At 63.7% G+C, this 19558-nt stretch overlaps 2 protein-coding genes across 5 annotated transcripts; both read right to left on the bottom strand.

The window, feature by feature from the left end:
• Window positions 1-86: 86 nt before the first annotated feature.
• ABCG4 (ATP binding cassette subfamily G member 4) lies at window positions 87-14883 on the bottom strand. Of its 2 annotated transcripts, XM_040616171.1 has the most exons (15): window positions 14329-14883; window positions 12549-12786; window positions 9397-9514; window positions 9181-9313; window positions 8911-8961; window positions 8580-8725; window positions 8163-8286; window positions 7801-7915; window positions 7397-7536; window positions 6993-7091; window positions 6624-6792; window positions 5996-6096; window positions 5642-5800; window positions 5368-5486; window positions 87-5272 (listed from the first exon to the last, which is right to left on the bottom strand). In XM_040616171.1, the coding sequence occupies exons 2-15, from the start codon at window positions 12775-12777 to the stop codon at window positions 5047-5049; spliced, it is 1929 nt and encodes a 642-aa protein (XP_040472105.1). In that variant the 5' UTR covers window positions 12778-12786; window positions 14329-14883; the 3' UTR covers window positions 87-5046. The 2 variants fall into 2 exon arrangements, with proteins under 2 accessions (XP_040472105.1, XP_040472106.1); XM_040616172.1 differs by lacking the exon at window positions 14329-14883 and having other exon boundaries at window positions 12549-14231.
• A 27-nt stretch (window positions 14884-14910) lies between these two features.
• On the bottom strand, window positions 14911-19094 carry LOC121098320 (complement receptor type 1-like). Of its 3 annotated transcripts, none has more exons than XM_040616175.1 (5): window positions 18831-19094; window positions 18385-18489; window positions 17923-18090; window positions 17549-17782; window positions 14911-17451 (listed from the first exon to the last, which is right to left on the bottom strand). In XM_040616175.1, exons 1-4 carry the CDS (start codon window positions 18892-18894, stop codon window positions 17565-17567), a joined length of 555 nt encoding a protein of 184 aa, XP_040472109.1. In that variant the 5' UTR covers window positions 18895-19094; the 3' UTR covers window positions 14911-17451; window positions 17549-17564. The 3 variants fall into 3 exon arrangements, with proteins under 3 accessions (XP_040472109.1, XP_040472108.1, XP_040472107.1); XM_040616174.1 differs by having other exon boundaries at window positions 14912-17451; window positions 17579-17782; window positions 18385-18519; window positions 18831-19082; XM_040616173.1 differs by having other exon boundaries at window positions 14913-17451; window positions 18385-18519; window positions 18831-19075.
• Window positions 19095-19558: the final 464 nt, after the last annotated feature.

Here is a 19558-nt window from a genome sequence, read left to right as displayed (position 1 = left end):
CAGCGTGGCAGGGATGCACCCAGAGATCCCAGGCAGCCCCAGGCTGCCCGTGGCATCGGGACAGGACAAACGGTGTCCACACACAGTGAGAAGGAAACACTGTTTTATTGCCTGATTTAAGAGAGAGGTGAAACCCTGGGAGAAGCCCCATCCCCTCCCTGTCCTAGCCCAGCCTCCCCTCCAGCAGACCCTAGCACCAGCTGGGTGACGATGCAGTCGCTCTTCTTGTGCATGTGACAAAGGTGGCCTGGACACGTGTGCAGGTGAGAGGCCATAGCGCTGCTTGCCTTGCCCGCGTTGACAGCACACGTGAGGGAGAGGCAGCACCTGCTACAACCCTGCCTGTGGGCTGCGGGGGCCAAGGGGCTGAAGCAGTTTTAGGTGGGCTGAGGTTCAACCGGTGCTCCCAGGGAGCTGGAGCCGCGGCACCCACCACAGCCTCGTCCATTCAAAGTGCATCGCAAGGGAAGGCAGAGGGGAGAGGAGGTGTGGGGGAAGAAGCCTGCTCTCCTCCAGCACGCTCCTCGTGATTATCCAGACGCATTCCCTGCTGGGATTCCTGCAGCCAGAAGCACCCATGGCCCTGCTCCCCCGCTCTGATAAAGTGCATCCTCGCTGCTGCACGCCAGCCCAGCACACCGGTGCTCCTTGCCCAGCCTGGGCACCCCTGGCCCCACACCACAAAACCAGTGCCATTGCCAAGTGGTCCCACCGCAGCCCGGCTCGGTGCTTATCTTGCCCTGAAGAGATGCCTGCTAGCCGGTGGGCTAGGGCAGCTGAGCCTAGCTCTGCTAAGGGCCCCCCAGGGCAGGGCAGCTGCACCCCGGTCCTCTGCCATGCCAGGGCAGAGACAACACCACCCCCCCCGCTGCGGTGGGGCAGGGGGCCACCTGGGCAGCGGAGGGGCAATAAATCCCGAGTGCTCGGCCCAGCCACGCCAGCCTGCAGGGCTCGGTGCAGACGCGCTCGGTCCCTTTGGATTCCTCTGTGCCTTCCACCATCACTGGGACTGTCCTCGCTGCGGTGGAAGGAGCAGCGGGTGGCCCCGTTCTGGCACCTTAGCTCAGTTCACTCCTCAGGCACCCCCAAAGGTGCCTTTGCCTGGGGCAGGGTCTGCCAGACCCCGGCTCCCTGTGCCACGGGGTGCCCAGTTCCCTCGCTCACCATGGCTCCCTCATACCAACACATTCACTTGCCCGTGCCCTTTGCCAGGGCACCCGCGGCACCCCTGCGGCCCTGGCCCTGTGGATGAGGGGCACCTGCCCCATAACCCCTGCTCCCCAGCACCCTTGCCCAGCTCAGGGTCACAGCCATCCTCCGTGGATAAGTCCTCCTGGCCCTCTGCCCCACAGTGGCTGCGTACCTGGTCAGCTGGGACTCCGTAACCCACGCCCCCACTGGCGCAGGAGGCCCAGGCTGCGCTGAACTGTCCTGGAGACCCTGGGCGTGCTGCCAGCTGCATCATCACGGACAGGCTGGTCCAAGCAGCCACCTGTGGAGCTACCTGTCCCAGCAGTCTCTCCCTGGCCACACCAAGCTTGGTCAACCTGTCCCGGGGGGTTTCTCTGCAAGCAGCAGAGGCTGGCCAGCAAAGGTTTCCATTGCAGCATCCCTGCACGTAGGGGACGTGGGCAGTGGCAGTCACCAAGTGCCTGCTGGTAGCCCCCTCTGCTCCACACGTGGGCCATCACTAGTCCATCTCGTCCTGGTCCTTCTGAGAGTGGTGGAGGTGCTGGGTGCGATGGCACAGGGGTGTCGCGGGAGGCACCGTGCTGGGTGCAGGCAGCAGCAGGGCACAGCGCTGGGGACAGCAGTGCCTCCGCCGTGCAGCAATCAGGACCCACCACAAGAACCCCCGCTGCCAGGGTGCGGGCAGGAGCTGGTGGGGCTGCACCACAGGCACCTCCTGCCATCCTGGTGTCTATCCAGGGGAAAACCCTCAGCCCAGCAGTGCGCACTTGGTGCCGGGCAATGCTTCACCAGCCCCAGAGTGGGGCAGAAATGGCAAACTGGTCCCATCAGCTCCACGGACAGTGAGATGGAGAAGGGGGACAGCCTGCAGCTCCACCATCCCCTTGGCTCCCTGCCCTTCCATCCGCCTCGCGACAGAGCAGAATGGGGACCGTTCCCCCCCTCGACCGTGCCGCTGCAGCTGCGGTTGGCAGCGTCATGCCCAGGAGGCTGCAGCCCGCTGGGCTGGCACAGCTCCATGGCAGCGCATGGCACAGGGCTGGCAGCGAAGCACGATCCAGGAGCAGAGGGGAATTTTGTGAGGGACAGTGCTAAGTCAGACAAGAGCCCCTGGGGAAAATCCCAGCTGCTCAGCACAGAAAGGGCATCAGGGCACGTCCTCCTTCCAGACCCTCTGTGCAGGAGAGCCCCACGGCTACAAACTCCTCGCAGCGATGCTGTCCAGGCAGGGGAATCCCGACCTTGCTGAGCGCCCAGCATCAGTGCTGCCACACGCCTGCTGTCCACCTGCGTGCCAGCCAGACCCTGCTGCGTGGAGCCATCCCAACACGAGCCGGTAAGAGCAAAGAACAGTCTCAAGGATTTTGCTGAAATCTGGCATTTGCCCTGCAATGCCCTGCTGCTTAGAGCGTGCCGGCAGCAGCATCTCACAGACTGCACTTGAACCAGAGCCCAGCGTGCCAGAATGGGGCAGAGCTGCCTTCCCCGTGTTCGGGGAAAAAAGCAGCAGGTTCTCATGTGCGTGGGTGACCAGTGCAACCCCGTGACACCAGTGCCAGCACACCCACGGACAGGCCTGTGCTGTGTAGCTAAGCAGCGTGCTGCGTTCCCAGCACAGCAGCATGTGCGGATGCCCCAGCAGCTCTGGTCTCAGCTCTGTTCCTTTGGAGAGCCAGCGAGGTACCGAGATGCTTTCCCTCCGCAAGGGGTGTGGAGGGGCAGGTGACTTTGGAGGAGCTACCAGAGACACTTGCCGAAAGGGACCTTTTCCTGATACCGGTCACAGAGTGCAAAGTAATTCCCAGTGTCAGGGTCACCCAATGCAAACAAACTGCTCCAAGATCATACCTGCTTTCCAGTTCTGGCACTGCTGGGACCCCGTTCTGCACAGTGCACCGGGGAGGTCTGCACCGTGACGAGGCTGGGCGTCCCTGGGGCTGCCGTCCCCTCCTCGCGCAGCCGGTGCCGGGTGAGGCTCGTCCACCCTGTTCTGCTGAGACAGCCACGTTTGCGCTGGGGGGAGAGGGCTGAGGAGCAGACGGTGCAAGGGAAGGGCTCCGGGCCAGCTCTTCTCCTGCAGTAGAGGCTCCAGCGATGGCACGGCTGAGCCCAGCCCGGCTTCTCAGCTGCCTGGCCCTGGCAGGCTGTGGGAACCTAAACCCTCCCTGCTCCATGCAGCACTTGAAGGGACCAGTCACTTGTCTCCATGTTGGTTATTTTGTCCTCTTGGCTCCGACCCCAGAGAGACAACAGGGACTAAACGTGAGGCTCCCTAAGGGCTGCGAATACTGTCCCATTCCCACAGACCCTGCCACATCCCCAGGTTTGAAGATCCCATCTGCTTGGATGCCATCGTCAGAGAAGTCTGAGATGGAGCCCCAAGTCCTTCCTGGCCTGCTGGCTCCCTTTCCCCTCCATGCAGACTGGGAAGCAGTGGGGTTTATAAAAAAAAAAAAAAAAAAGAAAAGAAGAAAAAAAGGGGGAGGATTTCTGCAGAAAGCAAAAGGGGATGTGGCAATTTCTGTGGCTATGGCGACAGGGAACACTAAAGCTTTGGGCAACTTGGCCTGTTGCATCTTTGGGCTCTTCTTAGCACTGACACATGCTGCTGGGCAGGGCGAGCAACGGGGCTATGTGCTGCACTACGGACCCATGCCCTGCCCCACAGATCCATGCCCTGCCCCACAGATCCATGCCCCGCAGATCCATGCCCTGCCCTGCAGATCCATGCCCCACAGATCCATGCCCTGCCCTGCAGATCCATGCCCTGCCCTGCAGATCCATGCCCTGCCCCGCAGATCCATGCCCTGCCCCGCAGATCCATGCCCTGCCCTGCAGATCCATGCCCCACAGATCCATGCCCTGCCCTGCAGATCCATGCCCTGCCCTGCAGATCCATGCCCTGCCCTACAGATCCATGCCCTGCCCCGCAGATCCATGCCCTGCCCTGCAGATCCATGCCCTGCCCCACGGATCCATGCCCTACAGATCCATACCCTACAGATCCATGCCCTGCCCCACAGATCCATACCCTACAGATCCATGCCCTGCCCCGCAGATCCATGCCCTGCCCTACAGATCCATGCCCTGCCCCACAGATCCATACCCTACAGATCCATGCCCTGCCCCACAGATCCATGCCCTGCCCCACAGATCCATGCCCTGCCCCACAGATCCATGCCCTGCCCCACAGATCCATGCCCTGCTCCACAGATCCATGCCCTGCTCCACAGATCCATGCCCTGCCCCACAGATCCATGCCCTGCCCCACAGATCCATGCCATGCCCCACAGATCCATGCCCTGCAGATCCATGCCCCACAGATCCATGCCCTACAGATCCATGCCCTGCCCCACAGATCCATGCCCTGCCCCACAGATCCATGCCCTGCCCCACAGATCCATGCCCCGCAGGTGCCTCCTCCCGGCTCCAGCCCCAGGCTCAGGCATTCCCGGGGCGCTGCTCCCCTCCTGCCCGCAGCAGCCGGCTCCCCCCAGCCCTGCTCAGCAGACAGCCGCCTCCGCAGGACCATTCCCGGTGTCCCAACGTGTTCGGCGGCGAAGGGCAGTGCTGGGCAGGGGTGACAAGAGAGGACCCAAGCTCCATGGGGTTCGGCAGTCCTGAGGGAGAGGGTGGCACATGCCAGGGCTGTACAAAACTTTTGCAATGAAGAGTGTGTGGAAAGGTTAAAACAGTTCCGAGATGTCTCAAAACCCTTCTCGACTGAGCCAGGCCTGGCTGGCACCTACCGACGCCTCCGCCACGGTCCGTGACCTGCTAGGAGCACCGTGTCCATCTGCAGAACATCTCACAGCAGGCCAGGCCCAGGAACAGCACTGGGGCCCCGCAGCCCCTTTATCTCTCTGATTTCACTTTGTACCTGAGGACCAGGTAAGCCAGGAGCCGCAGGATGATGAAGAAGATGCCCAGGATAAGGAAGTCCAGGTAGAGCTTGGCCTCCTCCACGTCCAGCTCCTGCAGGATCTTGATGGGTTTTTGGAAAGGGCAGAAGTCCTCGAGGCACTCCAGGTCCTCGCGCTCCATGGCATAGATGGTGAGAATGACGCCCTCGAAGCCGTACCTACGGCAGAGCACACCACCAGCGTCGCCGCGTACCCCGGCAGCCCCATGCCCTCCCCAGCCCACGGAGCTTCTGGCCAGAGCACAGGGTCCTACCTGACGTAGGAGACATAGGAGCTCCACTGCAGGTAGGTGGGGATGGTCTTGAAGCTGACGAAGAAGCCCGAGAAGAGCAGGACAGGGATGGCAGTGACGGGTCCCACGAAGGTGGCCACCTGGGGAGCAGAGGCCACCGGGTGTCTCATCCCCATCCATAGGCACACGTTGCCCACCTACGGGCAACACTTCCCTCCACCCCTCCTCATCACGGGACCCCCTGCAGCTCTCCTCCCACCTCCACACAGCAGGCAAAGCCAGGGCCCCAGCTGACCTGCAGGGAAGTGGAAGCAGCTCCAATTAGAAGCCCAAGGGACTGGGCCACCAGGGCCGTGGCGGTGGCCAGGGCAGAGAAGAGGAGGAAGCGCGTGGCTTCGGGTGGCTGGCCCGTCATCCAGTACACGATGCTGCAGTACGCGATGGGGCAGATCACCTGGAGAAGGGCAAGCAAAGAGACCACCCTGCTGGAGCCACGGCCACCCTGACCCCGCAGACCCTCCCTGGGGGCTGGAGGGCAGCAGGGACCCCTGAAAAGCCAGCCCAGGGTATGGGGGTACTCAGGCAATTGGCTGTGCCAAGGAAGGTACGTCAGCATCAGGGCCGCTCCTCAGCCTAGCCAAAAGCTCACCTGGAAGGGCACATCTGCCATGGTCTTTGCCAGGTAATAGGCTTTCAGGCTGTACCAGTAGTTCAGGTGCTCTCGCAGGAACACAGACATCTCCTGGGGGACTGCAGGGGAGCAAGGAGTCAGCAGCCGGCAGTGCCCGGGGCTGTCCGGCCCCCCGCTGCGTGATGCTGCGCTGGCACCCAGCAGCCTCCTGCCTGTGCCTCCAGCGGGTCCTCAAATCCCCCCCAGGGAAACGCGTCAGTGGCCCACGTGGGAACTTTCTGCATGGAAAAGTCAGCCTGGCTGGGGGGTTTTAGGCAAACTTTTTAAGGAAGTGAAAAGGGGCGAAGCAGCTGAAAATGCAGCCTCACCGACATTTTCCCAGCACAAAAAAAATCCCAGCTTTCTGCTTTGAGCCAGCAAGTTCATCACAGCCAAACATTAAAGTGCAAAACTGCAATACACCCAGACAGAAGCCTTTCCCCTCTTTGTTTGGATTTTTTTTCCTCTCCTATTTCCCCTCTTTTGTCTAATTCATTTGTCTCCACCACACACCTCCCCGCAGACACGCTCCCACTCAGCCGGAGCTCCCCCTCTGCCCCAGGGGTCAGGAGCAGTGAAGGGGTGTTGGGGGGAAGGAGCCTCTTACAGGTGAGGATGGTGGGCATCAGCGCGGCAAACATCAGGAAGAGCATGGAGAAGAAGAGAAAGCCAGTGTTGTTGAAGACTTTGCCCGCGTCGTTGCCGATGTGCAGGTAGAGCAGCCCGATCAACACTCCGATGCAGATGTGGGACATGAATCGCAGGTGGGTCAGCACCTGCAGGCAGGGAGGGTACCGGGCTCAGCAAGGCAGGGCAGTACCCCATGAGCATCCCAGGGGAGCAGAGGACAGCCTGCCTGCTCCTCAAGGGTGAGCCCCACGCCAGCCCACACTCAAGCCCTGTCTCTGCCTGCCCCCAGTGACCGACACGCCAGGCTCCATCCCTCCAGCCCTGGCCCAGCCTCCCCTGCCCTCACCGTGTCCCTTAGGATGCAGATAAAGGTTCTCTTGAAGAGGATGCAGAACTGGGTTGAAGTGCTGGTAGCGAACGTGTGGCTCTCGATGTGGTCCACGTCCTGCAAGTCAGGGACACGGGTCAAGCTCCCAACGCCGGGTCCTTGCTAGGACACCACCCAAACGCTCCCAGGAAGCCCCCTGGGAGCCCCCCCGGTGAGAACAGGCACTGCCAGCACAGGGCTGTTGCTCAAGACAAGCAGAGGCTGGCTGAACACCTTCATGCTCCTCACCGTGTCCAAGGGGCTCTGGGCATCACAGCACGCCTGTGCATCGTGGGGGGAGACACACCGAGGTGCCCCTGGGTGAGCATCCCGTTACCTGCCGCTGCTCGTCACCGCAGGAGGCTCTTCTTGTCCCCACTCACCGTCACACAGTGTGCTGGGCACGATGGATCTGCCTTGTCGGGGCTGCTCTTCTTCTCGGCCATGGTGCACATGCCATTCTGAACGGCGCGGAACAGGACGGGGTTGAGGTCCCCATACTCTCCTGAGGCCACCTCAATAACTGTGGAGAAGAACAGGACCCCTGAGCGGTGCTGAGCCAGGCCTCACCATCACTTTGCTCCACCTGCCTAAGCCTGTGACCCCGTTGGGGCCGGGGGGTGGGAGCCCAGCACAGCCCCCACCCCGCAATGCTGCACCACGTGGTAGCCCTACTCCCTGGGCATCCCAGGGGAATGCCAGGCAGCCCCCAGGGCTTGGGCACTGGGTTTGGACCTTTCCACCCTCTGCTTCCCACCACGGCCCCAGCTGGGGCAGAGGCACTCACTGAAGTCAGCGGGGTTGTGGTATGTGGGGCAGTGGAGGCCAAGACCCTTCAGGTAGGGGATGAGGTTGGTTACGATGCCTTTGAAGATGCACTGGCCCTGGCTCAGGATGTACAGCTGCAAGAAAAAGCCAGGATACGGCGGGTGCAGAGCAGCCAGGAGCACTGCTGCTGGCTCCTACCCACCTCCCCGTCCTAGGGTGACACAGGCCACCCCTGCCAGACCCCGGCCACCAGGGCTGTGCGCTGTACAAGCCCCAGGAAAATGCCTGCAGCCTGTCCCTCCCACGGCCTCTCTGCCTGGGTCTTGGGGCCAGAGGGACCCTGCCCACCCGAGGCATCCCGTGTCCCAGCCCAGCCCAAACCTTGTCGAACATCTCAAAGAGCTTGGCGCTGGGCTGGTGGATGGTGCAGATGATGGTGCGCCCACCCTGAGCCAGGGACCGCATCAGGGAAACCACCTGGAAGCAGGAGGCGCTGTCCAGACCGCTGCGGCCACGCAGGATGGGGCAGAAGAGAAAGAGACAGCAGAGAGAGAAAGGGAGAGTTGAGAGGAGCACATCCTAAAGATGCCCCCGCTTGCCTCCCCTTGTGGGCACCCTCCTCTCAGATGGGTGGAGAAAGGCACCGCTGCCCAGCCCCCACCCCGCCCTCTGGGAGCCCTGGTGGGCACGGCCACATCCCCCCTCAGGTCTTGCATCCCTGCGGTGCTCAGAGGGTGCCAGCCACACTGGTGCCCCCCAGCAGGGGAAGGTGCTGGGGAGCCCCGGCTGCGGCCTCACCTCGTGGGCTCATCGAAGAACATGACGGGAGGGTTGTTAACCAGCTCCAGGGCGATGGCCAGGCGCTTGCGCTGGCCCCCCGACAGCGAGATGGTGCGGGTGTAGGAGCACTCCAGCAGCCCCAGCGCCGTCAGGATCTCGTTCACCTGCGAGACAGCCTCATTCACCATGAGCTCCCGTGGACCCTCACCCCACACCTGCCACCTCCCTTCAGACCTCCTCTGCTGGCAGCCTCTCAGCATCCCCTGGTCCCCTCAGGGCCCTCCCGTCCCTACTCTCCCCATCTTGGGGAGAGACGAGGGGGCCTGGCCCCATCTTCCTCTGCACTTACCAGCTCCTTCTTCACCTCCTGCTTCTCGCTCAGCTTCAGGTTAGCAGAGACCTGCCAGGAGAGGGTGGGCAGAGAGACAGGGTTGTCAAACGTAGGAAACACAATCGCCTGCACCGTGGCCCTGTCCCTGCCCGGCCAAGGGCTCAGGATGCAGGGAGCAAGATCAGCAGGATTTTGTTCCCGTGTCCCGGAGCCCTTGGAAAAGCCTGATGGAGGACACAGCCCGCGGGGTGCCCCAGCGCCAGGCTGCCTGGCTCCCGCGTCGCTCACCATCATAGCTTCCAGCACGGTGAGGTGTGGCAGGAGCATGTCATCTTGCATGATGTAGCAGGACATCTTGCGGAAGGTCCGCAGGTCCCGCGGCCGGCCGTTCACCAGGATCTGGCCCTTCATGCCGGTCTCCCTGCAGGAAAGAGGCGTGGGGGAACGTAGCAGAGCCCCCCCAGCCCTGCCCCCCCGGCCCCGCCGGCTCCCCCCCAGCCTCACCTGTAGCCAGCCAGGATGTTCATGAGCGTGGACTTCCCAGCACCCGAGGGCCCCATGATCCCAATGAGCTCCCGCTGGCAGAACTTCCCTGACAGGCATTTGAGGAGAGTCTTGTACCCTGGAGGGAGAGAGCAGCGTGCGTCTGCTTTCCAGGGACTGCGATGCCATCCCAGCACCTGGGGGACCTCAGGACCCCCGTGCGTCATGCCAGGGGCTACGTGTGCCTGGAGACTGTCCGTGCCAGCGTGCCCGAGGCTACAGCCACAGCAGCTGTCATCTCCAGCATGATCCCTGTGACCCTGGTCCTTGGCTGACCCCACCAACCTCCAGCACCGAAGAAGCACATGCCCTGGATCACAGCAAAGAGCAGGGAAATCCCTGGGTCAGGGCACGTGGCTGCTAAGGAAGATCACCCAGCTGTGACATTGGTCCTGGGCATGTTGTCACATCCTGGTCCCCACGGCCGGCGGAGAGGGGCAGCGAGAAGCCGGGTAGCGTGGGGCAGGCAGCGTCCCCGAGCCCGCTGCATCCCCAGCGGTTGCCTTCATTGGCATTCATGCTGTGACACCCGGCAGCAGCCACTGCTAATCAGACCTGGAATTATCTCTGCTTTAAATGCAGCTGATTAGCATTTTCTGGCAGAAGGAACATGATGTGTCGGGAGTAGGGAACAGGCACAGCCTCAGGCTCTCAGGAGCTGCCCCCAAAGCACAGCCCGAGCAGGAAAGCCAGAGTATACAGGGTGCTAGGACCACGGTGAGCCACGGACCAAACCTGAGCATCTTCCTGCTGGAAATATGCCCCCCCCAGCCCCTGCCACACTGTGGTGGCACTGGTGTTGGGCTCGGGCAACACACCCGTCTCCTGCCCACAGGCTGGGGCAAGCCTCAGGGCCAGACCAGCTCACGGCCCTAGTACCACGCTAGGTGGGCATCCCTCTGGCTTGTCCATCCTCAGGACAGGGGTCCGGCACCCCAGGCTCCCGGTTCCTCCTCTGCACCCCTTGGAGTCAGGCACCCTCCATCCAGGAGCGCCCGCAGGCAGAGGGGCAGGGGGGGTCTCGTGGTTTAACCCTGGCTGGTAACGAAGTGCCACACAGCCGCTCCCCCCAGCCAAGAGGGATGGGGAGGAGAATCGGAAAGGAACGTAAAACCCAAGGGTTGAGATAAGAACAATTTAATAATGGAAATAAAATAAACCGATCATAGTAATAATGATTATAATGAAAAGGAGGGAGAAGGAGAGAGGAACAAAATCGAAAGGGAAGGGAGAAAAGAAAACAAGCGACGAACAATGGAATCGCTCACCACCCGCTGCCCAGCTGGTCCCCGAGCACCGAGGGGCTGGGCACGGCCAGCTCCCCCCAACCTCTGTACTCAGCTTGGCGTTCTCCGGTGTGGACTAGCCCTTTGGCTAGTTTAGGTCACCTGTCCTGGCTGTGTCCCCTCCCAATTTCTTGTACCCCTCCAGCCCTCTCCTGGCAGGGGCTGAGGAACTGACAAGTCCTTGACTTAGGATAAACATTACCCAGCAGCAACCAAAAATATCCGCGTGCTATCAGCCTTGCTCTCACAGCAAATCCAAACCAGCGCTGCACCAGCTAATGAGAAGGACATTAACTCCATCCCGGCTGAAAGCAGGACGGAGGGTCAGGAGGGGAGGGCAGGGGGCTGTGCATGACGACAGCAGAGCCAGCATGCCCAGCAGCCCCCCGGCGCATCCCAGCACCACGCACGCAGCTCCAGCACCGCGCATGCTGCTCACGTCGGCGCCACTGCAGCTTGCGCAGCGGTTACTCGCGTTCATTGACTGCCAGTAACCTCCTGCCTCAGCAGCCGGACGGATCCTGCGGGCTGTGGCCAAAGGCACCGGGAGCTCCCCGCCAGCTCCTCCACCTGTGCCTGGCCTGGGGGACAGGACAGACCCTCCCGCTACCACCCCAGGGTCCCAGCACCCTTCGGCATGCTCCTGTCCTGTCTAGCTGCCCGTGCCCTTCCCCCTCCACCCCTGCAGGGCACTAGCCCGCTGCCAAGCAGCTGGTCCCCAGGACTCCTGGGTGCTACAGCACGCTCTGCCCCGAGGAACCCATGGCTGTGCCGCGGCTCCTTATCCTGGGATGCTTCCTCAGCATCCCAGACAAACAGGCAGACCTCATCCTGGGGGACGTCGGGGCTGGTCCCACTGTCTTTCAGTGCCTCAGTTTCCCTAGCCTGCTTGGGGAGAGGGTCTGAGGCCCCAGCCGGAGCTCCTGGCCGGCAGGGCACCTCGCTGAGCAGCCCTGCGCCCTCGGGCTGCTCACCCCAGGCCCCCGCTCATCCCTGCCTGCCTTCAGCTTCTTGCAGATCAGCTCCCCCTCCCTCTCATGGGGCTGCCTGATTGGCATCCCATTAACCGAGAGAGCTAATTAAAGCAGACTACCACCCACCAGCCACCATCTGCCTCCCCTCTCCCCTCCCTGAGCTCCTGGCCAGAGCCGCATGCAGGAAAGGGGCCGGTGGCCCCAGCTGCGGGGGGCTGCTGGAGGGGAAATCCCCCGCGAACCACACGTGTTGGCCTTGCCAGGCTCGGGGCCGGGGCACCCCTTGGGGTCTCCTGCGTCGGCACGTCACACCAAGCCATCATACCCCAAACGACAGTGCCGGGGAGACTCATCCATCCCGGCTGCCCCTCAACCAGGCTGCCCCATCTCCCCCATGCACCCCCGCTCCCCGGGACGCGGTCCGCTTTCCTCCCGCACGGCACAGCAGAGGCACGCTGCTGCGGGACACGAGCCTGCCCTCCACTCATCGGCCCCAGCACCGGCCGTGGCATGGCTGCAAACAGCACCGGGCGCATCGGACGGAGCACGGGGCCGGGCAGCCCGACCCCCCCCAGGCAGCCCCCGCCACCGCAGGGGCCAGCAGCTCCAGCAGCTCCCGCTGTGGCTCCTGCGGGAAGCCCTGCTGCCGCGCACCGAGGCGAGCCCCCAGCAGCAGAGAGCTGGGGCACTCTGTGCTTGCAGAGGCTGGAGCAGGAACTGGCAGAGAAGCAATAAATCCAGCAGAGAGGCAGGTGCTGGGGGCCTGGGTGAGATCAAGGCACGCGGAACGGGAGAGGGATGCGCTAGCCCTGCAGGTCCCCTCCCCTGCCCTTCTCCAGCCAGCAGCTCCTACCTCTCTTCCTCCACCAGGAGCCTTCACGCACAGAGTAGGACAGGTCAATGAACTCAATGTTGACAGCCGAACGCTTCGGGAGGTGGGAAAACCTCTGGGCCTCTGTGATGTGGTTCTCTACCTTCTTCAAGTGGGTGGTGAGGAGCGGGGCATCTGGGGGGCTGGCGTGGCACACCGTGTCCTCCAGGGCAATGGAGACACATGCGGGATCCATACCCTTCTCCGCCATCCTGCCGCTCTGTGGGAAACGCACAGGGATCAGCTCACAGCGGGCCCTTCTCCCAGGGACTGCAGGGACCAGCCCACAGCGGGTCCTCCCACACCCTTTCCCACCAGCTCCAGCTCTTGTTGCTCATGTCCACCCCGTGATGTCTGGCACCTACAGCTGGATGAAGGATGGACCTGGCCAGGGCAGCAGAGCCTGCAGCAAGGGGCTCATGACACGAGGCAGCTGATCAGCTCCACAGTCAATAATTCATGTACCTCCTGCAGCTGGGTACAGCTCTGGCACCGGGGCTGGCAGGCTGCTCAGCTGCCCTGGCCCTGCTGCTGCTCGGCTCCCTGCTCCGTTCCTGTCCACCCTGGTGGGCACAGGATGGGAGGTGGGACAGCTGATGTTCTGCCCTCAGACAGGGACACCCAGCTGTGCCTGGACGTCCCTAAGGGCTCACAAGGAACCACCGCTGCCCGGCCTGGCCAGGGGACACGGGTGCAGGGTCCCAAGCAAGCAGCTTGTTCCAGGCAGTTTCTCGGACAAAGCACGCTGTGCCTTACCCAGGCTCTTAGGACAGGGCAGTCCTGGCTCTGGTAGACCCTCGGCGGGTGCCCAGGGTCTCCATGGGCTCACTGGGACAGACCGAACAGAACAGGGAGGGGGCCCTGCTAGTGCCAACCCTTCCCTGCCTCCCTTGGCTCATCCCACCTTCCCAGCTCTTACCAGCACAGCCTCAGAGATCAGGCCAGTGCTTAACTGGGACCATCGCATGATGCTCACACACGCACCTGCCCAAACACTCCGTCTCGGCGGTGTCTCCTGCCTGCAGCCCTCCCCACAGCCGCCTGCAGCACAGCCAGGCTCGTCCCCGCTTGGCCTGAGGGCTCTGCGGTGCTGGGTGATGCTAAGCCAGGCAGGGTGGGGAGCACCCTAACCCCAGGTCCCACTGCAGCACCAGGGAGGGAGCTGGGGGTCCCCGCAGCACAGGGAGCCCGAGCAGGCTGGGCCCAGCACCCACCTCGCCTCCAAGGCTGGGGTCCTAATGCTTCGCTAACCTACATTTTGCTGAGCGCAGGCTGCAGGCGGCTCCTGGCTGCAGCTGCAATGCACACACAGGAGCCCTTGGACAGGGAAGCGGGATCCTCCCGGATCCTCCCAGATCCCAGCCCTCTCCCGCCGCTGCGGACAGAGCCCTTTCAGGGCTGGATGAAAGCCAGCCCGGGGAAGGAGAACTGCGGGGTCCCAGCCCTCAGCCCCCCCACCGCCCGCAGCCGCAGGGTCTGGGCACAGCGGGGATGGGCGGCTCGGGGATGGGGGGCTCGGGGAGCGGGGGGGACACCCCAGGCACAAGGCGCCCTCGGGCTCACCTTGACTCCTTGGCTGGGCGTTACAAGGAGCGCTAAATCCCGCAAGCCGCTCGCCCCAGCCCAGCCCCGGGGCCGGCGGTTGCGGGGGGGGGGGGGGGGGGGGGGGGGGGGGCGGAGGGCGGCTCGGCCGAAGGATGCTCTGCCTTCATCCCGGCTCCGGGGGGCAGGGGGTCCCCGGGGCGGGGGTCCCCAGGCTCACCTGGCGGACTGCGGCTCCTCTCCCCAGCAGCGCGGCCGTGCCTCCGCCGCAGCGCCCCCCGCCTCTCCCTCCTGCGCAGACAAAGGGGCGATGCCCGCGGCGGGGGCTGGGGCGCGGCGCGGACCCCCGGCCGGGCGGGGGGCGCTCAGCGCCGGGAGCCGGGCGGGGCGCTGCCCCCGCGGGTCCCCAGCCGGGCTCCGCTCCCCATCCTCCGCAGGGCTGCGCTGGGCGCTGGGCGGGGGGTCCGACCCCCAGCGGTGGCTAGCAGCCCCCCGGGCCCGGCTGCTCGACCGTGCCCCTCTCCGCCAGCTTTGTCCCTCCTGCTGCTGCTGCTGCTGCTGCCTGTCGGGGCGGCAGGATGGGCTGCCCAGCGCTGCCAGGCAGAGAAAAAAATCCTCTTAAAGGGACAGGCCCTATTTCCCCTCCCTGCAAGCCAAGAAGGCCCCGAGCAAGCCGGGCGCACCAGCCTGGGGCTCGCAGCCCTGTCCCTGCCACCCTGTCCCCGAACACCTCCACACCACCCGCTCGCGTACAGGACAGAGCCCACCACCCCGCTGCCACTGTCAGCCCAACCCCCGCCACAGCCCAGCACCCCCTAAATCCGCTCCTGTCCCCCCCTCAGCCCTGCGCTGACCTGGGACAGGTCACCCCCATGGGAGCACAAGCGGGGGCTGCAGCAGAGCACTGCCTGGGACCCCCACAGCAGACAATGGGAGCCAGGGCTGGGGGGTTACAGCCAGCTGCAAAGGGCCTTGATAGGAGGGTGCCCCCCCGCCCCCCCCCCCCCCGGCTTTACCCCAGCACACGGTCCCCTCTGCAGCTCATCATGTGGGACTCGCCCCCCCCACACACTTCCACCCCCCGCAGCACCATGCCTGGCTCCAGCCTCGATGTTACTCACACCTCTCACCCACCACGGCACTTAAACGCGAAAGACATATGGAAATGAGTGGCACTAACAAGAGTATTAATTAAAAACCCATCTGTTGAGCCAAGGAAAGCTTTCCCCTCCCACAGCCAGCCTTGGGCTGGGACAGAGCTTGGGGCAGAGATCTGGCGCCTTGGCAGAGCCAAATCCAGCCAGAAGAGAGACTGTGGGGCAGGGCAGCCCCGAGGCTGGGCAAGCGGAGGGCACGAGGAGGTGGCCGTGGAGCCGAGCTCCACGCAGAGAGGTCTTAAATCATCTCCTCATGGGACAAAAGGCACGCTGGACCCATCCAGTCTGCTCTGCACTCAGCATCCTGCCTCCCACGCCCAGGGCACTCGCCATCAGCCCAGGCCCACTCTGCGCAGCACAGAACAGCTGTGCTGCCCTACAGGTGGGCACCAGCAGGGCCTGGGTAGCCCCCTGGGTGCTACAGCTCCTCCTCAGCTGCTTGAGGCTGAGTCAGGAGCCCCCGAGACTCAGCTGGTGGCCGTACAGCAGCTGGCAGGTGCTGCTGCAGCATCCTGCTGGGGGAGTGTTCCAAGGTGGAAGGCAGCAGGGATGGGAGGCCAGTGCCCAGAAGGGCTTTGTGGCCAGTGCCATGGGCACATTCAGCATCCATCTGGTTCCCAGCTAGGGCCTTCCTACAGTGGCCTTGACCATAGCCATGTGCCCCATGGTGGCTGACATGGTAGCAGTGGCAGAGGGAGCCTGTCCTGGCTCCGTCATGTATGTCCAGGGCTCCAGGGACAGAGCAAGCAGCAAAATTTCTTTGCACGACAGGAAAACCTGGATGATTTCCTGTAAACATTTTAATTATCCACGGTGGTGCTGCTGGTCCTTCAGCTCCACTGGCAGCCCCATCACACTTGCTCCAGACCACCTTCCTCTCCTTCCCTGGGAGAATAAAAATTCTGGCTTTTCCAGTGCTGCTCCAGAGGGAGCCAGGGCGGTCCCCAGGGGGCACAAGGCTGGGTACCAGCATCAGCACCAATGCAACCCACTGAGCATTGCCGCAGTGAGAAGTGAAGGGCTAGTGGGGACAACAAAGAGTTTAGGGAGGGAAGCCTGGTCAGAAACCCACCCCTGAGAAGAGAGGTGGCACAGCACAGGGTTACAGATGTGCCCGAGGCAGCTGCTCCTGCTAAGGGCCACGTTAATAGCAGCCACGCACAGGCTAACAACCCCCCCGGTAGGCAGTGAGGGGCCACAGCCTCAGCTCCCTTCTTCAGTGCCTGGAAGGAGTCACTGGGAGGCCACACTCCAGGTCTTTTTCTCCAGCTACAGGACCAAAAAGGGCCCTGCTGTGCTCAGGACACCCCCATTGTACCTCCTTACCCATCTTGGCTGCAGAGCATCAGCTGCCATGCCTCTTTGTGTCCCCCAGAAGTAAGTCCCTGGGGAAAGGGGCTCAATGACTGCAGATCCCTGGCAGGAGCATCCCTTGCAGCCAGCGTGTGGACCAGGCCATGGGAGAGACTTTGCACCTGCGAGCCCCGACCTTCCCCCCCACGCTGGCTGCTCTGGCCCCAGAGCTCCCGGCGAGGCTGTAGGGCAGTTTGTCCCACTGTAACACTTGATTCCTCAGCAAGGGGTGATGCAGCCCTGGCCAGGCTGCTCTGCCCTGAGACCCCTGCCCATGGTGTCGGGACAGCGGGCAGACCCCACGCTCCAGCTGTGCCCAGTGCCTGCAGCAGGCACAAAGGGCAGATCCACCTCTCAGCCCAGAGCCTGGCCCACGCGGGAAATACCTGGCAGGGAGAAATCACACCCTGCAGCACAGATGGGACAGACACGTCTGCAACAGGCACGGGCACGCACGCTACCCCCCTCCCCCCAAAAGGGGACACAAGCCTCCTCTAGGAAGCAGCCGGACAAACGGAGGCCGAAACACCAACACCCCCAAGCCCAGCTGCAGGAAACCCACGCAGCTCCCCAGCGCCTGCTGCTCCCAGAGCATCATCCCCCGCTGCTGGGGAGCCACGGCACGGGGCCGGGCAGGAAGGCAGCCCTGCAAGGGAGTTTGTCCAAACATCTCATCTCCTCTCAGACGGCAGCCTTGGGACAGACAGAGCTTATGGAAGGAGGGCAGCGATGGAGACACGTGGCGAAGGGAAGCAGACATCCAGGGTGGAAGCCTCCCTCGGCGTGGGGCCAGTGGCCACTGCCCCGGATGGCCCAGCTCTACCCGGAGGAAGCTGTAAGGAGAAGCAAGAGCCAAGATTTTGAGCTGTTTGGCAGCTCCCAGTTCTCAGCCCCAACCCTTCCCCGCAAAACAGCGAGACGAGCTCTTACCGGAGGTGGGCAGCCGCTACTGGGACTCACCGCATGGGACGTGGCAGTCGCACTCGCAGATGTTGCAGCGCAGGAACCAGCGTGCCCAGCCCGAGTGCTTGGTGACACAGGCCGAGATCTTGATGCAGCCACGGTTGAGGAAGGCTCCCAGGTGGGCCTGGGTGCTGCAAGATGAAGAGCACGTCCCGGTAATGTCCCGCTCGTTGATCTCAATCCGACCTCGCAGGCAGATCCCTGCAAGAGCATGCCACAGTGTGCCCACCAGCCCTCCCACAACGGGCTAGGGGCAAAGAGGGATCGGAGCCGCCCTGCCGCCCCTCCCCATGCGGGCAGGTCCCCCCTCGGGCTCAGCAGGGCCCCCCAGCAGTACTCACGGAGGCAGGTGGGCTTGGGGGTCCAGCGGCCGTCGGACTGGCAGGCGCTGGCTGGGTCCCCCAGCAGCAGGAACCCGGGCCGGCAGCGGTACCGCACCACTGAGCCGACCCACCAGTCGTTGCCGTACACCACCGAGTTGAAGTCCGCTTCGGGTCGCCCGCAGTTCACTGGGGACAGGGAGGTTCCCATGGGCAGTGCGGGGGCAGAGCACCCTGTGCAGCCTGCTCGGCAGAGCGGCAGCCCGAGGGGACGCACCCACTCGAGGTTGTGGGTCCTGGGTGAGGACCAGGGGGCTGGGCAGGATCTGTGGGTGCCCCGGGTTGCGTTCCAAGGACTGTGATGCTGGAGAGACTCCACGCACGTGTGTGTGGCACAAAACCTGCCCTCCCCAGGCTGGCTGCACCAAGCCCTGCAGCCCCCTCCACCCCTCCCACCCCCCAGTCTCCCCGCTCCGGCTGTACCTCTGCAGAAGGACTTGTAGCCCAGCCAGCAGCAGCTGCCATTCCCACACTGGCTCCTCTTCAGCTCCTTGTGCTTCCCCTTGCAGCCCCCCAAGCAGATGGGCGCTGTGCCAGACCAGTAAGTATCCAGGTCTCCTGGTGCCACAGGGAGCAAGGCAGAGCAGGGCTGGGCGGGGGGCTGAGGACCACCCTTCCCATCAGCTCCTCAGCGACCTGCAGGCAGGTGGTACAAGCCCAGCAAAGGCTCGCCTCAGCGCACCCCCAACCCTGGCTGCGGCGAGGAGTGCATCCCCCAGCAGCCCCCAGCCCCTGCTTCCCCCGAACCAAGCCTCGGCACGGGGATGTGACAAAGGCCTTGCTCCCTGCTGGGGAAGACTGGTCCAGCCAGGTGCCAGCAGCTCTGGGGCACCCTGTAAACCCCCCTCTTCCCCCAAGCGCCCTGTTACCTTCCGGGTCCTCGCAGAAGACCAGCATGACCAGCACGGTGAGGAAGAGGAGGCCCAGTCCCATGGCACACGCTCTGCCCTCCTCCCCTTGCCCCTCAGATCAGAAGCCCCCTCTCCGCTTGCCCAGGATAAAGTGAACTCGGTTTCCATACACACATGACAGGGGACGCTGCAGGACATGGGGGAAGGGAGGAGACGTTCCCTTTAATGCCAATCCTCTTCCCAGAGCCTAATCCGGCAGATTACCCTCCTTGGAGCCGGTGTTTAAAGGGACAACTCCTGCCAGCCACCGCAGCCTCACTCCGCTCCCGACACCTGAGCACTCACGTCGCGCCGGAGCCCAAAGACGCAGGCACAGCGGTGGCTTTGGCAGCAGCGCCACGAGGCCCGCGTGTTGGAAAGAGGGCCAAGCCGGGAGCGCCGTGGATGCAAAGCTGGCAGGAGGCCCTTCTCTCGAAGGTCTCCTTGGCCCAGCTCTGCCAAGCAGCAAGGAGCAATGGCCAGGCAGCGGCAGGGGAGGCATCGCATGCTGGCAGCCCAGGGACACCCTCCCCAGGGCGAGCAGCACCCCCCTGCAGAGCCCGCTGCCTCCTACCCTGCCTCACCCCAAGCACAAGGTGCCCACCAAGTAGCCCCAGCTGCGTTTCACTGGCCCATGGGAGGCCACTGCGTGCACATCCCTCGGAGACTGCAGTACCGGGGCGCAGGAGTGTGCGCTGCCCTTCACA

Source organism: Falco naumanni, chromosome 16 (assembly GCF_017639655.2).
Source record: "Falco naumanni isolate bFalNau1 chromosome 16, bFalNau1.pat, whole genome shotgun sequence".
Classification (NCBI taxonomy): Eukaryota; Metazoa; Chordata; class Aves; order Falconiformes; family Falconidae; genus Falco; species Falco naumanni.
The sequence above is the reverse complement of the archived record's forward strand: the minus strand, read 5'-3'. Positions and strand labels throughout refer to the sequence as shown.

What these genes read in the sequence shown, in the direction of transcription:
- ABCG4 (XM_040616171.1), bottom strand. Translation starts at nt 12,777, where the DNA reads ATGGCGGAGAAGGGTATGGATCCCGCATGTGTCTCCATTGCCCTGGAG. An exon ending in CCGTGCTGGAAGCTATGATG is followed by an intron (nt 8,962 to 9,180) that starts GTGAGCGACGCG and finishes CTCTCCTGGCAG; the next exon opens with GTCTCTGCTAACCTGAAGCT. An exon ending in TCTTTGAGATGTTCGACAAG is followed by an intron (nt 7,916 to 8,162) that starts GTTTGGGCTGGG and finishes TTTTTCTTGCAG; the next exon opens with CTGTACATCCTGAGCCAGGG.
- LOC121098320 (XM_040616174.1), bottom strand. Translation starts at nt 18,894, where the DNA reads ATGGGACTGGGCCTCCTCTTCCTCACCGTGCTGGTCATGCTGGTCTTC. An exon ending in CTTCTGCGAGGACCCGGAAG is followed by an intron (nt 18,520 to 18,830) that starts GTAACAGGGCGC and finishes CTGTGGCACCAG; the next exon opens with GAGACCTGGATACTTACTGG. An exon ending in CCCCAAGCCCACCTGCCTCC is followed by an intron (nt 17,783 to 17,922) that starts GTGAGTACTGCT and finishes ATGCTCTTGCAG; the next exon opens with GGATCTGCCTGCGAGGTCGG.